Source organism: Apus apus, chromosome 5 (genome assembly GCF_020740795.1).
Source record: "Apus apus isolate bApuApu2 chromosome 5, bApuApu2.pri.cur, whole genome shotgun sequence".
In the NCBI taxonomy this organism is placed as follows: Eukaryota; Metazoa; Chordata; class Aves; order Apodiformes; family Apodidae; genus Apus; species Apus apus.
The window spans coordinates 60,582,557-60,598,270 of record NC_067286.1 but is presented as its reverse complement, the minus strand read 5'-3'; the positions used below and the strand labels follow the sequence as shown (position 1 = coordinate 60,598,270).

General features: G+C 47.1%; 1 protein-coding gene across 1 annotated transcript in view; it reads right to left on the bottom strand.

Annotated features, from left to right (window-relative positions):
* The window catches only part of RTN1 (reticulon 1), a 121,562-nt gene that overhangs the window by 36,975 nt on the left and 68,873 nt on the right, over positions 1-15,714 (bottom strand). The window contains exon 3 of the mRNA XM_051621912.1: positions 11,371-12,153. Coding sequence (XP_051477872.1) covers positions 11,371-12,153 — 783 coding nt within the window. The remainder of the gene's footprint in view (positions 1-11,370; positions 12,154-15,714) is intronic.

The following is a 15,714-nucleotide window of genomic DNA, read 5'->3' as shown; positions in this document are numbered from 1 at the left end:
TCTATCACTGTTTTTTTTATTTTTTTCTGTACTTGTTTGTATTCCTCACACACAAATGAAAGGCTGGGAAAGTAAAACCCCAGAATGACCTCTCAGTGCTGCAGTTTCCATGTAACCACCAAGCTGTGTCAGAGCCAGAGTGGGGAGAGAGGATATCTGTGATACCTCTCTGGAAAAAAAAAACAGTGGGCAAAACTACCCAAATTAGGTAAAGGTCAAGAAAATTAGAAAAAAAAAACAAACCACAAAACTTCAGGGGAATAAAACAAAACAAAGTGGAAACCAAGATAAGATGAAGAGTTAAAGTGACAAAACCACCAGACACACTTTCTCCAGAGGGGAATCAAGCCCTTTGAGCTGCTGGATCATTGCATGTCCCTTATTTTCTATAGTTTTCTGACCTGACATGAACACAGCAGCCTCCCAAGGAAAAGAAAAAATAAATAAATCTGCTTTCTCAGTCAATATTGCTATCACGTTCCGATCAGCCATGCACTCTCAGAAGCTAAGGAAAAACACCAGTAAAATCAATACCCACCTCCAGGTTTTACTCCCATCACTCGCCCACCCTTCACTACAGTCAAATATGTTAATTTTAACCTCATGTTATCTACCAGGCACAAACAACAAGACAGGGAAGGCCTTACTCTGCTTAACATCTGAAGAGTTAGAGCCACCCTGAAATAGGCAGACATGTTGAAAAGTTTGTATTTCCCCTCTCCTTGAGAATGAGATGTGGTTTATATCACCAGATCTTGTCAGAAATTTAAATCTGACCTGGAATGAGTCCAAACTCTTCATCTGAATTTATTCAATGCAACTGGTGATAACTCATGATTCCCAGCTCACAGAGCATTGCAGAGGTTCAGAAGCAGCATTTCTAGCAGATCAGAAAACAAAATATTCCAGAAGCTCCCTGTGAAAGTCTACATGTATGAGAAGACTGTATGAAGTGGCCAAGTATTCTGTGTTAATTAAAAGCAAAATGTTTTGATTTTCGCTTCTTGTAATTTGTACCATAGTATATAAACTTCTCTGAGCACCTTCTGAGCTGAAAATTTGAACTGGTACCAAGAAAGTTCTTTACTATAATTTAAAGAAAAGGTGGTATAACTTCATTGTATTTGGGTTGGGTTTTTTCTTTCTTGTTTCTCTATCCCTGGAATGAATCTCTCTCCATACTAAATATTGTTTCAGCCCCAGAAAAGCTATCAATAGGTGTTAGATTTCTCTGTCAATAACAAATCTCTGAGGTCTGCTGGGAGTATCCAGGCAAAGCATCATTGTATCCAGGCATCTGGGAAAAATTGGCCACCATCAGGTTGTCAGTCAGTGTCCCAGCCTTGCCTGAAAGCTGAGTCATTGATGGCTGACACCAAGAGATGCCAAAAGGGACATTGTGTCAAAACTTTGGCTTCTAAAACGTGCCTCAACTGGGACTGATTCTGCAACTGAGGTTTGTCCAAATGAAGAGAAAAAAAAATTGTGAGCAGAGCAGTTTTTCTCCCTCCACCTTTCCCCAGGGGCAGGGCTGAGCTGACAGTGGGTGCTCAGCTTGGCAGGGCATGGACATGGACATGGATGTGGATGGGGCAGAGCAAGCAGTGGGTATGTGCAGCCCTCATCTCAGCAGGTTCCTGTGTGTGTACAGATACCCCTGAAGTCACTGTGCTTGGCTCTGGCCTGGCCATGCATGGCTTTGATATTTGAACATTTCATAGAATCACAGAGTCATAGAATCATTAAGGTTGGAAGTGACCTTCAAGATTGAGTCCAACCATAATCCAAGTACCACAACCACTAAACTATATCCCGAAGTGCCACATCTAAATGCTTCTTGAACACCTCCAGGGATGGTGCCTCCACCACCTCCCTGGGCAGCCTGTTCCAATGCCTCACCACTCTTTCTGTAAAGAATTTTTTTCTAACATCCAGCCTAAACCTCCCCTGGCACAACTTGACCCCGTTTCCTCTCATCCTATCACTAGTTACTTGGGAGAAGAGAACAACACCAGCCTCTCTACAACCTCCTTCCAGGTAGTTGTAGAGAGCAAGGAGGTCTCCCCTCAGCCTTCTCTTCTTCAGACTAAGCAACCACAGTTCCTTCAGCCTCTGCTGGTATGACATGCCCTCCAAACCCCTCACATAACCATCGGGCCCCTGTATAGTCGAGTAGCTCTGAGGGTTTTTGCTTTTGTTTTTACTGGCCACAATGTAATCTTGACCAGGCAAAAACATTTTATAAACACCATCTTGTGTCATATCTACAAGAGAGGTTTGTATGCTTCTGCTTGAGTGCTGTGACTTAGGACAGCTCGTCAGGGCCAGTTTCTTGCTCTTAAAGGGAAGATGGATGAAAACAGAAGGATAAGGCCTATAAATTTTTATAGCTCTGTTCTAAACTTACACACCAGCAGTGGAGAGGATAGCAGTCCCATGAGGAGACATGTGATCCTCCCACATTAAGCTGTGCCCAATTTTAAAAGCACCTCTGAGCATCCAGCCATTGTGTTTAAGATCCTTTGGCACTTATGAGTTAACAATCTGACCTTACCCAACACACAGGGAGTAATTTTCATGAGCACAACCAAAAATCAGGGGAGGAATCTGATGCCAGAGGTGAAATGAGCCAAATGCTCAGGCTGTGGACAACATAGATAGTGATTTGAAGGGCATGAGGCTTTTCTGAAGGTCATGTTCTGGTATATGTGCATGGTGCTAAACATGAGAGGGCATAATTACACTTGGTGGTGACTGATCCCAGCCTCTGCCCAAGCCAACCATCATTTAGGGAGAAGAGAGAAAAACCCCTGTTCTTGGCTTTGCTCTGATCCTTCCAGGGCTCAGGCATCTCCTCTAAGTGACCATTCCTCACTTAGGAGACCATGCTGTGCTCCCACCACACCAGAACTCCAGGGGGAACCCCAGAGCCAGCACCTGACCATCTGTCAGCCCTCCTTGTCCCCTCTGCAGCAAGGACAGGTGACCCAGCAACAACTCCTGAGGCCAGAAAGTGCCAAACTCACTCCTCCCTCCCTGAAAAAAAGGGGTCTGGGAGGAGTGGAAGAGAAATCGTGTACACCACAAACCTGTCTGTGTGCACACTGCTCATTTCCACCACCACGACCTGTACATCTCCAGGTTCCTCCAGCTCAGCTCTGGTTCAGTTATGACAGTGATAACAAGCTGTCATGTGGCAGCTGAATTGCATTAACTGGCCAGAAATGGGGAGGTGGTCCATAGTCTGATGCAAAGGCAGAAACAATTCCAACTTGGCCCACAGTGAAAAGGATAGCTCTGAAGTTCCCTCTCCTCCTCTGTGGGAGAGGAACATGCCCTTGAGTCACTGCTGGGGCAGCTCAGCTGGGATGGGATGGGGAAACCCCTCCAGTCAAAGGGGCTGGAGATGGAGTCTGGGGTCCCACTGCTTCAGTTGTGCAAAAGCCTCTGGTGTGAGATCCTGGGAAATGAGGCCACCTGAATGTGTCTACGAGTCTGTGCCACCACAGCTCAACATTTATGTCCTATCACAGGTTCATGGTAATTTTTCAAAATCCTGGAACAGAGTAAAAGCAGGATTGTGAAGAAGCTGGAAGTCACGATCTCTTGGTCTACCAGTCTACTGCTAAACCTCCCAAAACACCAAGCATGTACCATGGAAAGGTGAATCCCTGGAATGAAACTATTCCCAGTAAGAAAATCACCTCCTCACTCCTTGCTGCAGCTCTGAGTGCCTCAGACACCTTCTGTCGTGAGCTGTTTCCCACACCTCCATTTAAAACTGTTCTCTTACTCTTTACTGACCATTCTTGATCAATCTAGCCAATAAATAGCTCTTCGGCCATTTTGCTATAACTTTGGGTTGCTGGGCCATAAAGCCAAGGAAGACCATTCATCATCAGGGCAGAGGAACAAGAGCAGGCTGAAACATGCCTTAGATGCATTTTCTCCTGCACACCACCTAAGTCTTAAATTCATCTCTGACCTTACATCAGGGCAGTCAAGTAAAGGTATGGAAGGGGAAGACTGGCCTGGACACCAGAGTGGTTGCCAGTGCTCCAGGTGTGTCCCTAGCACAGAATTTAGCAATGCAGATTTCATTTCTTCCTTGAAGACTCTCTACACTTAAGCTATTTCACTGGTTTGCAACTGAGAGCACATTTTCAGTTTCTGAAGAGGGTGGTCTGGGGAAGGGCTGTACCTACAGCAGAGTAAGAGGAGATTTGTGAGCCCAAGTGTGTTGTGGGATCAGATAGCCCAGTAGAAAAAGAAACCATTTATCTAAGGGTAAGAGTCCAGAAAATTTGTGGGAAAACAGTAAGTCACACATGCAGGACCTCTTCCACTCAATACCTGCTCATGGTTCTTGGAAAACAACCATCCCCCCAGATTCATCTGCTCTGCATTAACTGAGCAAGACCACCTCAGCTGGCATTCAACCATCTGGGTTGTTCAAGTTCTCAGTTTTTCAGAAATGGGCAAGATTATAATTGTTAATTTCACTTTTTTCCATTGAGCTTCCCTAGTCCTTCAAAAATTCCTCCATTCCTACTGTCCTGCAGAAAATTAACACAGTCAAATGAGTCCAAGTAGGGAAAGATGGGCCTGCTGCAGAAGTCTGAGTAGATGTTTTCAAGCATTATGGAAGAGTCTCTCTTGCATCAATGGAACTCAATGTTGTTCTGCTGCAATGGACTCTACAAGCCCAGCCCTAGCCTGGAGGGCAGGCAAGTAACCCATCACCAACATGAGAATGGTCTCCATGCAAGCATCCTCTCCAGTTTGCTTTAAGAAGGATTCAACCAATGGTAGAAAAGAATGAAGGGAACAACAAGACAGTTCAGAAAGCTCAAAAATGTGATCAGAGAGGAAAAAATGAAGAAGTTAGAATTGCTTAGGCTAAAGTAAAGAAGGATGGAAGAACAGCAACAGTTTTCAATAGATGCCTGGGAGCTGGTAGAGGATCTGCCAACAGAGGCCTCTCCAAATGAGTTAGAAGCATCTGTCAGGAGTGCTCTACCAGGAATCCTGGCTGTGGGCCAGGAGATGGGCCCTCTGGACCTTGTGAAGTTTCTGCCAGCCCACTCTGTATGAAGCTATATTGAGTGGTATCTCTCCTTTACCCTCCTCTGCAGTGTGCCTGCAGCTAATGGTGCTGAGGGACTGACCCAGATTTGCAGGCTCCAGCTCTCAGCTACCCCCAAACCTCTGCCTTTGCTGAGATGATGGACGGGTAGGCAAGGCCCTGAGCAACCTGACCGAACTGCTTCGTGCAAGGAGTGGAACCAGAGACCTCCACAAGTCCCTTCCCACCTAAAGGATTCCATGTGGGAGGCAAGAACACAGACATTCACCAATCTTCTCCAAGATTTCGTGGCAAGGCCAGGCCAAGATTCACCTGTTTTCTTCTGCAGGCAGGTTTTACCCCATTCCTCCTACAGCATGATGAAGACACTCCAGCCCCAAGCAGGACATCCCTCTCCCCTACACCTTTTCCAAGCAGGGACTTTCCAAAGGATGCAAAGCTACCGGAGCCCCATAAAAAGCAAACTGAAGCACACAAACCAGATGGGCTGGAGTGTGGAGGCACTTACAGCAGATGGCACTAAAATATTAAACTAACATTACCGTATGGCTTACGCTGCAGCCTGGCTGGCTGCTGCCTGCAGAGCCAGACTGGGGAGAGCATGCAGATGAGAAAAGAGCCTCAAATTGCTAAATCATCCTACCAATCATCCCCTTCCCACCGAAAAAAAGCCTCACTAGCAACTCCCCCAATAGCAGGGACGTGCTAATGCAATGCAGACAATGTTTTGCTGGACAAAAAAGCATTCCCAGTAACTTCAGGTGTCTCCCAGGTCTCTGCTGGAAAACCATCTCTTGAGAATCTGTATAAAATGAGTTCTTCTGTGGCATCAAACAGCGATGGGCACAAATTAAAGGGGAAAAGCCCACCCTGCTTTGTGCTTTTGCACTGCATGACAGCCCTGGACACTATGGGATGGCACGAGAGGATGAGGGGAAACATATTCTTCAACCCTGGGCAAAAAGAACAGAAATTGTCCTGACTGCAGCTTATGACACTACCTGAGAGACACTGGGCCACCACATAGACATGGGTGGCCATGAAATGTGGTGACCCTCATGGGTGCTTAGAGCTGAAGCAGCCACCAAGGTGTGTGGTAAGGACATGCTCTTGTGGGGGGACTAAAAGTCTTTCATAAGGCATAAAAATGAGGCTGCCTCATAGCAGGGTGGCATAGGACTGTGCTGCAGAAGAAAGCATTTTAATTGACTGTGTTTCCAGCAGAATCCTGACTGGATCCTGCTCCTGCCAGTTGTGCCATCTAGAGTGTGACTGACAGCACAATCCCACTGCCCTGGGCCTGGGTTTTCCTTTTCCTGTTCTAAATTTACTGCGAATGTCCACATCTTTTTCTTTTCCATCTGAGCTCAGACATCTGATCTGAAAGGTAACAAGCTGCTGCACCTTTCACTAAATGGATCAAGCAGAAGGAATCTCCTAATATTGTCATTGAAGGAGAGACTGGAGAGAGACTGGATGCTCCAGCATAAGGTAAATCTCCACCCTGGACCAGAATCATAGAATCATAGAATCATAGGGGTTGGAAGGGACCTCGAAAGATCATCTAGTCCAACCCCCCTGCCAGAGCAGGGTCACCTAGAGCACATCACACAGGAAGGCGTCCAGGCGGGTTTTGAATGTCTCCAGAGAAGGAGACTCCACAACCTCTCTGGGCAGCCTGTTCCAGTGCTCTGTCACTCTCACAGGAAAAAAATTTTTTCTGATATTCACCTTAAACCTCCTATGCTCCAATTTGTATCCATTACTCCTTGTCCTATCACTGGTCATCACTGAAAAAAGCTTAACTCCATCTTCTTGACACTCACCCTTTACGTATTTGTAAACATTGATGAGGTCACCCCTCAGTTTCCTTTTCTCCAAACTAAAGAGACCCAGCTCCCTCAGCCTTTCCTCATAAGGTCCCCAGGCTGTGTGATACCAGCATGTGGTAAGCCAGGCCACCCTGGCAGAGAGCTACGAACAGGCACAGCAAGAGAAGACAGGAAAGGACTCAGTCAAAATGCTCCTCCCCAGCCTGTCTTGGTCCAGGCTTCTTTTGGGATTCTTGCAAACTGCCCCAGGCCAAAAGATATGTATGTCCAGGTGTTTTCTGAAGTCTCCTGCATGCCCAAGCCTGGCCTGGATGTCACCTGGGTGAAGCAGCATCCCAGCACCGTGCAGGCCACACCAAACAGTTGTATTATTTTCCAAAGTTTTTGAAAATCTGTTGCAAGACAAGAGTTTTCTTAGAACAAACCTAAACGTCTGCATTGCTTGCTCTGGCTGCTGGAAAACACAAATGGCCCTGGCCTTCCTCCTCTGTGGCTGAAACAAGAAAAAAGAAGGAGAGAAAAAAAAAAAAGAGAAAAAGAAACTGAGCTGGCGACCTCTTTTCCTGCAGAGCTGCAGCCAGATGTGCCCTATGCCCTCATGTGTGTCCATCTCTGGGAGGAGACACCAGGAGTGATGTGGGGGCATTGCTGTCCCCTCTTTACAGAAGGTAAAGGATTCGATAACACTAGCACAGGTAGCAACTGCCCAACTCTGGCCAAAACAAAGGCTGTGTTGCCTGTGATCCTTCTGATCGTGTGGAGAAGCAAGGCAGGCTGCTTAGTGGCTACGGCACGGGAACGGCTCCAGTCTTAAAATCGTGAGAGCTCCAGTAAAACGGAGGTAGGCAGTCACTGCCCATTTTGGTTATTGCCACTGGATGGCAACAGACATTAAGCAGAGAAGTTGAGTGATCCCTGCGCCAAGCGCCCATGGGCTGCCTCTGCTCCGCCTTGCTCAGGGGCAAGAAGTGGTTCCAGCACGCCCAGCAGACACACCAGAAAGGTCTCTGAGGGATTAAGCCACGGGCTGGCAGCAACGTGATCAGCAAGATTGTTCCTGGGGTCGGGCTGAACACTGGGATTTCACTTTGTACAGTTTTTCCATGTATTTCCTGGAGTCAACACTCAAAATTAGTTTTCCTCTTGCGTGCCCAGGGCAAACCCCTCTGAGGAGCTATGCAAAGTGTATTTAATTCATGGATGTAAGTAAGAGACTCCTTGGTGATATTACAGGATTATGCTATGAAACTCTTACACATGAAACTGGTGACTCTTTTAAAATTACATATACCTGGCTATGAGCTGGCCAATGGCCACAGAAAGATCTACAGCTCAGTGTCAAAAACACAGCCAGGCATGTCAAACAGCTTCATTTGATCCATGGGTTTCCTAGGCATCTCCAGAAATGCTGGGCTAGCTCTGCTCTGAATTCAGGTGGCACTTGCTATGGCTACAGGAGGATCAGTCCCCACCTGGACCCTGTGACAATCACTAAAACCATTCTGTCTTAATAACGAAGTGTGGTGGTAGCATGACACTTCTGAGGTGACCTGTCACAAGGAGGCAACAGGAAAAAAAATAGATGTTTTTCTGTTTTCTATCTTTTAAGAAGTATATAGTCACATCTTGTTAGTATTCTCTTAATAATAGGTATCTATAATTAAGATAATTCTCTTAATTACTAAATGATGATACTGTTCTTGCTTCGGGTGACCTCTGTGGTGCAGCACTGCCACGTCTCCATCTATTCTCATCACTTTGGCTGAGTGTGGCCCATGCCAAATGCCTGCTGGGTGCAGCTGAGTTGGCATATGAGACATCTGTGATGGCATGATGTAAAGCTCTGCCAAGACCTCAGGTTGCTGCTATGCAGGCAGTCCCCTTGGATGAGCTCTGCCACATCATTTCCTTGCTAGCTGATGTAGCTTCAGGCTGATCAAGCCTGGGAAAACCAATGGGGATGCTCTGGTTCCACTAAGTCAGGTAATGCATCCCCCAGTTCACCTCTGGTAACTGAAAAAACGTTGAAGGGTTTCACCTGATTCTCTGATTCTCCATACTCCACCTTCAACATAAAACCAGTACCATGCAGCAAACACCCGTGACTGGAAGGTGGTATCAACTGGACACCCCTGACATCTGTATTTTCTTATCTTGAGCTCACCTCCCCATAACTTGAAATCAGCTTTAAAAAGTTACACAAGTTTTAGCAATAATCTTCATGAGAGGCTTTATGGTTTTGTTTTCCTTGCCTAAGGCCACTGGAGTGTCTCAAGGGAGAAAAGCACATACCAAAATAGTCCTCTACACCCCACCAACCAGTAATCATCTGTCTTGTGTCTGTCCTGGAGGAAATGTTCCTTCCCCTGCTGTCCTATGGGAATACAGACAGGAAACACAGAGACACTGTGATGCAGAGAAAGTCTGCTCACACACACAGGGATTTTCTCTGACCACCTTATGAGAAGAAGCCTTCATTAGCATCAGTTCAGGCAATGACAGAAATTAAACAAAAGACAAAAGTCAGGCAAAACAAATACCTGAATACTATCATGGGGAACTGAAAATTTTAATGGGGCCTGAAATCTCAAAATGTAAGGACACCCAACTAGCTGTCCATGTGATATTCCCCAACTACTTTCCCCAAATCCAAGACCAAATTGTTATTCATCTGCCCAGAGCAACACACAGAACACAACATGGTTGCAGAGATCCAGCATCCCAGAATCCCAGCATGGTTTGGGTTGGAAGGCACCTTAAAGATCATGTAGGTCTAACCCCCCTGCCATAGGGTACCCAATGCTGGACAGTGCAAGAAGGGTGTGTAAGGTAAATTCAGTCAGTCCTACAGCTCCTAGGGCTCAGGCAGGGCCTGGGCCAGTTTTACAAAAGGGGAATTTGGGAAGGGGGAGAGAAATGGTTGGAGCTCATCCAACCCATGAAGGAGCTAAGAGATGCACGGTGTAACACTGTGAGCTCTAAACATCTTGCAGGAAAACATACTTACAAGCAATCATCACATGTTTCTTATTTAGCCTATTAATGTCATTAGTTCCTTACTTCTAAGAATATCGGTATCAACATACTTTATTGCACTGCAGATCTTGCAATCCTCAGCACCTCATACAACTTTGGGCTTACTAGACTTGCATGCCTGGGTTCACAGCACCAGATAAATCAGGTGTAAAAGTGTGCCACTTGAACATATCTTCCACATCTCCAGGCCATCATGTGGCCAAACCTCAGCACAAACGAGGATGGAGGAAAAAGATGCTCTCTGAGCAGCAGGGATGGGATTCATCTCCCCTCCATCTCTATCCAGCTGTCTGCAAGGAAGCAGCAGCTCCCTGAATTGCAAGCCTCCCTCTGACAGAAGAGCTGTGGACAGCTGCTGCCCCCCAGCCTGGCTGAAGGAGATGGCAGAGAGGAGTAGGGCAGGTGTGGGGCAGCCACAGTGTCCCTACCTCCCACACCAGCCTACAAATCCAGAGGCATACAAAGGTCCTGGCTGTTTGGAGCTGGCATCTTGCAAAGGATAAAATGCCTTTTTCTCTTGTGTGCCCTGTGAATTAAGCCAGTTCCTTGGCAGTGTCAGGGTGCAGTGACCGTGTGCTGCCCCTTGCTCCTCAGGGTTTAGTTCAGGCCAAAGGCTGGTGGTGTCTCTAGAGGCTTGGTGGGTCCAGTCAGACCTCAGTGCCTGGCACAGCAAACCTGGTCCTTGCTGGCTCTGCACTGGCTTTGAAGGGATCCAAGTGCCCATGAGCTCACGTGAGTACCAGGGCAGTGTCCTGCCCTTCCTCCTCCCAGATCTGGATTAAGGAAAGGGCTTTCAAGGAGGTTCACAGGATGCCCCCCAAGGCACACAGAGCTGGGATCAGCAACTCCAACCCACCACCTCCCTGCACCAGCCTGAAAGCATAGATAAAACCCCCATTATTCAGGATGTCAGCCACTGTGAGAGAGATTTGTTTAAGCTACACCAGCTTCAGAAACACTTTGACCCACCAAACCCAACCCTTCTTCTCCTCCAAATCTTTTTTTCCTAAATGCATCCTTAAAAACATTATTCTGACATTTCTGGGAAGGGCAGGACCACCTCCCTGATTATATCCCTTCCCTGGAGCAAGGCAGGCACTATTTAAAAGGAAAAATGATTGTTTTCTTTGTCTTCCAGATACCCTGATGTACAAATCATCCTTATGTTACTGGGGTTCCTGCTTAATCCAGGATCTAAAGCCTAAAAATTATTGTTGCTGGTTTGTTTGGGTTTTTTTTCCCCAAGGAGGGGAAAAAGAAGAGGGTGGGAAGGTCAGAGATGATGTGTGCCCAGCTTTCAGTAGAGGTTATCCAGTGCCAGCAGCTCCCCCTGCTCTGCACTGACATCTCACCTGCAAGGAAAAGGCCCTTCTCTCTCCTTCCCTTGTAAAAAACAACATAAACATTTGCATTTACCTTTCTGCTTATTTAAAAAGGGCAGTAGGGATGAAGCCAAGGAAATTCTTTTGCCAGAGTCCTTGGAAGCCACTTTACTTTGGTAAGCAACAGTTTCTTCGATGGGTTTCTTCAGGATTGTTCTTTCCTTCAGCTCCTCGGTGCTGATGGCCGAGGTTGGGGGCTCAGTACCCACTCTGGGTGCAGCAAAGGAGCATTTCAGGTAGGACGCAGACTCTGCCAGGTTTTCCCTGTTCATCCTGCTCTCCGTCGTTTGACTGGCTTCGTAGTTTGAGGCATCAGTGCGTGAGCCGTTCTCTTCCTTGATAATGTCCATGACCACAGGCTTCATCAGAGGGGAGTCCTGCTCCCTCTTTGGGCTCTCTTCGGAGGCCGACGAGGCGTCGCAGGACTCGATGATCAGCTCGCTGTCGAGCTCGGCCTCCCGCTCCTCCCGCAGGATGCTGTACTGGATGGAGGGGGAGGCGGGTGACGGAGGGGGCCCCCCGATGTGGCCGAAGGTCATGTAGTTGGAGTGCAGCACCTCCTCGGCAGCCAGAGGGTCCTCCGAGACCAGCTCGATCTCCGAGTCCCCCGACTCGGCGCTGCTGGCTTCGTTATCCGGGGCTGGGGGGGCGGCGCGGCGCCCCAGTTTGACCCGCGGGTCCCGCTTCTCGGCGGAAAGGGCCGGCGATCGCTGCGCCTCCGGGGGCTCAAAGGAAAAGCTTTTGGCTTCCTTGATGGCACTGATGAGTTCATCCTCTGACAGGCTGCCTTTGCCCTGCGACTCTGAGCCGGACGGTTCTGCCACCCAGAAAGAAAAGAAAAATAATAAACGGTTAAAGAGGAGATATTTCTGGCTGCTTAGGCAAGAAACACGATAGACTTCGTGCCAGCATGGATCCCTCCAGCAGGGCTGGTAATGCAGGCAGAAAGTCTCCTGTCTGGGATGACTAACAGTAGAATCGTAGAATCACAGAACTATTCAGGTTGGAAAAGCCCCTTGGGATCACCGAGTCCAACCATCATCCCTACTCTACAAAGTTCTCCCCTAAACCACATCCACCAACACCACATCCAAACGACCCTTAAACACATCCAGGGATGGTGACTCAACCACCTCCCTAGGCAGCCTGTTCCAGTGTCTAACCACTCTTTCTGTGAGCATTTTTTTCCTAGTGTCCAGTCTAAACCTGCCCTGTTGCAGCTTGAAGCCATTCCCTCTTGTTCTGTCACTAATGATCTGTGAGAAGAGGCCAGCACCAACCTCTCTTCATGAGATTGATTCCCTAGGCCCTTCACCAGCTTTGTTGCCCTCCTCTGTCCTTGCTCCAGCACCTCGAGATCTCTCCTGAATTGAGGTGCTCAAAGCTGGACACAACACTCCAGGTGTGGCCTCACCAGTGCTGAGTACAGTAACAGTAATAACAGCTTGTCCTTGCAGAGTGGTTCCCATGCACATACTCGTTATAAAAGAAGTATCATTAGCACCATTTACTGAAGGAAAAAAGCTGAGGCACAAGGCAATGCTGGTCAGTGCTGGCCCAGTGGCTGAGCAGCATTGTTTTCACCAGGAAAATCACCAGCCCTGAGGAAGGTGGACTCAGGCCACGCATGACAAGTGTCTGACTGTCACCAACGAGTCTGTTCTGGGGACAAACATGCACATGGGGCTGGAGGGTTCCTGGTGGGATCAGAACAACTCATGTGTAGTTACTGGAAACTTTATTAAACTTTAACTTTCAGGTGTGAAAAGTCCCAGGTCAGAAACTCTTCTCAGACTCAGGGTGGTTTTTTTTTTGTTGGTTGTTTTTTGTTTTGGGTGTTTTGTTTTGATTTGTTTGTTGTTGGTTTTTATTTTGTTTTGTTGGGTGTTGTTGTTTTTTTTTGCAGTGATATGGGGCAGGTGGGTGGTTGGCTGCTTTTATCTCAGAATCCAAGAACAAAATGAGGGTTTTTTTTACTGTAATTCTTAATATCATTATGAACAACAATAGAGGGTAGGGAATGGGTTGTATCAGATGTGACCTGGGACAAAAATAATTATTTCTGGCTATGTCCTGACTTAATTTCTCATGGCAACAGCAAAAAAAACCTCTCAAAGAGAGAGTTTTTAATGATAGCACCTGAGCCATGATGTTCTGCTAGGAGATGGGCAAGAAAAACAACCTCCCCACACCCCTCCAAGCAATTTTGATCTGTGTCTGCCAATACATGTCATCAGCACTGTCTTGAGCACATATTGCTAGCGTGTCTGCAGCTCCCCCAGCAAAACAGCTGTCTTGAAGCACATCCCTCTTCCATGAGAAAGTCGCTTTGCAACCCAGAGTACGGCTGCAGGCAGGATTAAGGTGCTTGGGACTGTTCTGACACGCTCCTGTCCAGATGCCAGGAGGCTCCCGTTGCAGCAGCTGTGCTGTGCAGGAGCCTGTGGATCCTTCCCCTCAGGCTGCAGACTCCCTGAGCAAGGATTTAATCCAGCACACGTCCAAACAGGCCTGTCACTGCCAGCCCTCGTAGCGCAGCAACGCGCTGTCCCTCAGCTTTATCCTGCTCCTGCCTGCCCCAGCAGCCCCTAACTCCCAGCCATGGCATTTACCTTCTGAACAAAAAAGCCCTTTGTGGCCAGCAGCAGGGTGTCATATTTACTGCTGGCACGGGGAAGCATATACCCACCACCTTTCAGTGCCAGTGCTGCAAATGAACAGACCACGTCTTCCTTCCCCAGAAAGATGACGGCCGGTAATTAAAAGCAAGCAGGGGGGAGCTGGGGGCTTTGCCAGGATGCTTGAGGGGTATCTAGGAACAACGGCTTTGCTGGGTCACTGGGCAGAAATAGCAAGGGCAGGTTTTACATTTCTGCCTCATTGATGAACACACAATCTGGGTGTGGTGTGTCCCTGGCTGTGGGAAAGGGAGGAAGTCCAGAGAGAACACCCCGTGGGATCCAGCCCCTAGAGGAAGATGCCTGCTTCTCTCCCTAAGGTGATAGATGAGAAACAACCTGGTGCATCTGGCTTTCTAGCACCCTGATGCAAGCTGGTGGGACCTCCCAGGGCTCTTTGAGCAGTGCTGGCCATCAGCTTTGCCCATGGAGATGAACATTTCCATGCAAGCAATCCCGCTGGCTACACCAGTGCCTCCCAGTAAGACATGCCATGAGGCTCAGCCAAGGACAGTAGCTGTTACGATGGCCTACCCTTATCAAGTGTCATGGAGCCAGCCTTGAGCAGCTGCCAAGGACTAAATAAATAACAGCTAGTGGCTGAAGTTCTTAATTACCTTGTAGTGCAAAAAGTGTAAATCGATAAAAACCATCGTGCCTCAGAAGTGGTGTGTGGTGTCACACAGTCAGATGAAAGAAGAAAAACAGGACTCTAATGTTTATTTATTATCTCAAGTTGCTGGCTGATGCAGATAGGATAAACTCACAGCTGCAGGGGGCTCTCTTTTTTTGTGAGTAAAAAGTGTACAAATGCACACTCAGTTTTTGATAGGATTATGGTGTTTCCCTAAGGGTACTTATTAGTGTGAGTGGAAATCCCAGACTGCCCTTTTAAGAAAATTCCAGTTTATTTTAAATGCTTCTAGATGCCATCAAAACAACAGAAATTTCAGCTCGGGGATGTTCGTGTCAAATGCCAAATGTTCATTGTCAAAGGGTTTTGATCTAGAACATTTAAGTTTCAAGTCTGAAAAATCTGTTTCCTGTCACAGAACTTTATTCCTTTTTTAAAAAAATAAAAATAATTTTTAAAAACCCAACCTTATACTGCTTTCATATTTTAGCAGTGTATAATAGGGAAAATGAGGAATAAAAATTATTTACTACTGCAGTAATCAGACAATAACAAAATGTACAAATGTGGGATTTTGGTGCCTCCCCAATACAATGTGGGAGCTTTTAAGAGACTGGCTCTTCGTCCCTCCAGTCCCCTTTGTAAATGAGGTGACAGTACTTCCTTCCCCAGTACTTTCCAAAAGCAGCATTTTCACTTGGAAGCAGCAACTTTTTTTTTTTTTTTTTTTTTTTTAACAATTTAATCTTATTCTCAGAAAGAGCAAAGAAATGTTAAAACAGGCATTAAAAATAATTTTAAAAATGAACCCAGGCATTTGCAGTGCCCCACTCCCACACACCTTCTCTCCTCTGCTGAGCGAGCCTGCCAGGGTGACCAAAAGATGCCAAAATCACCAGGATCCAGCCCAAATCATCTCCTGGCTGGCACTACCTGCAATGACACCTGCCAGCTCACAACCTGCTCTCAAGGAGAGATGCCCATGGGGATGGGGCTCAGCAAGCTTTGATCTGATCCAGCTGTGCTTTAAATGGCTCTCAGCAACTTATTACTGTGGATTGCCAGC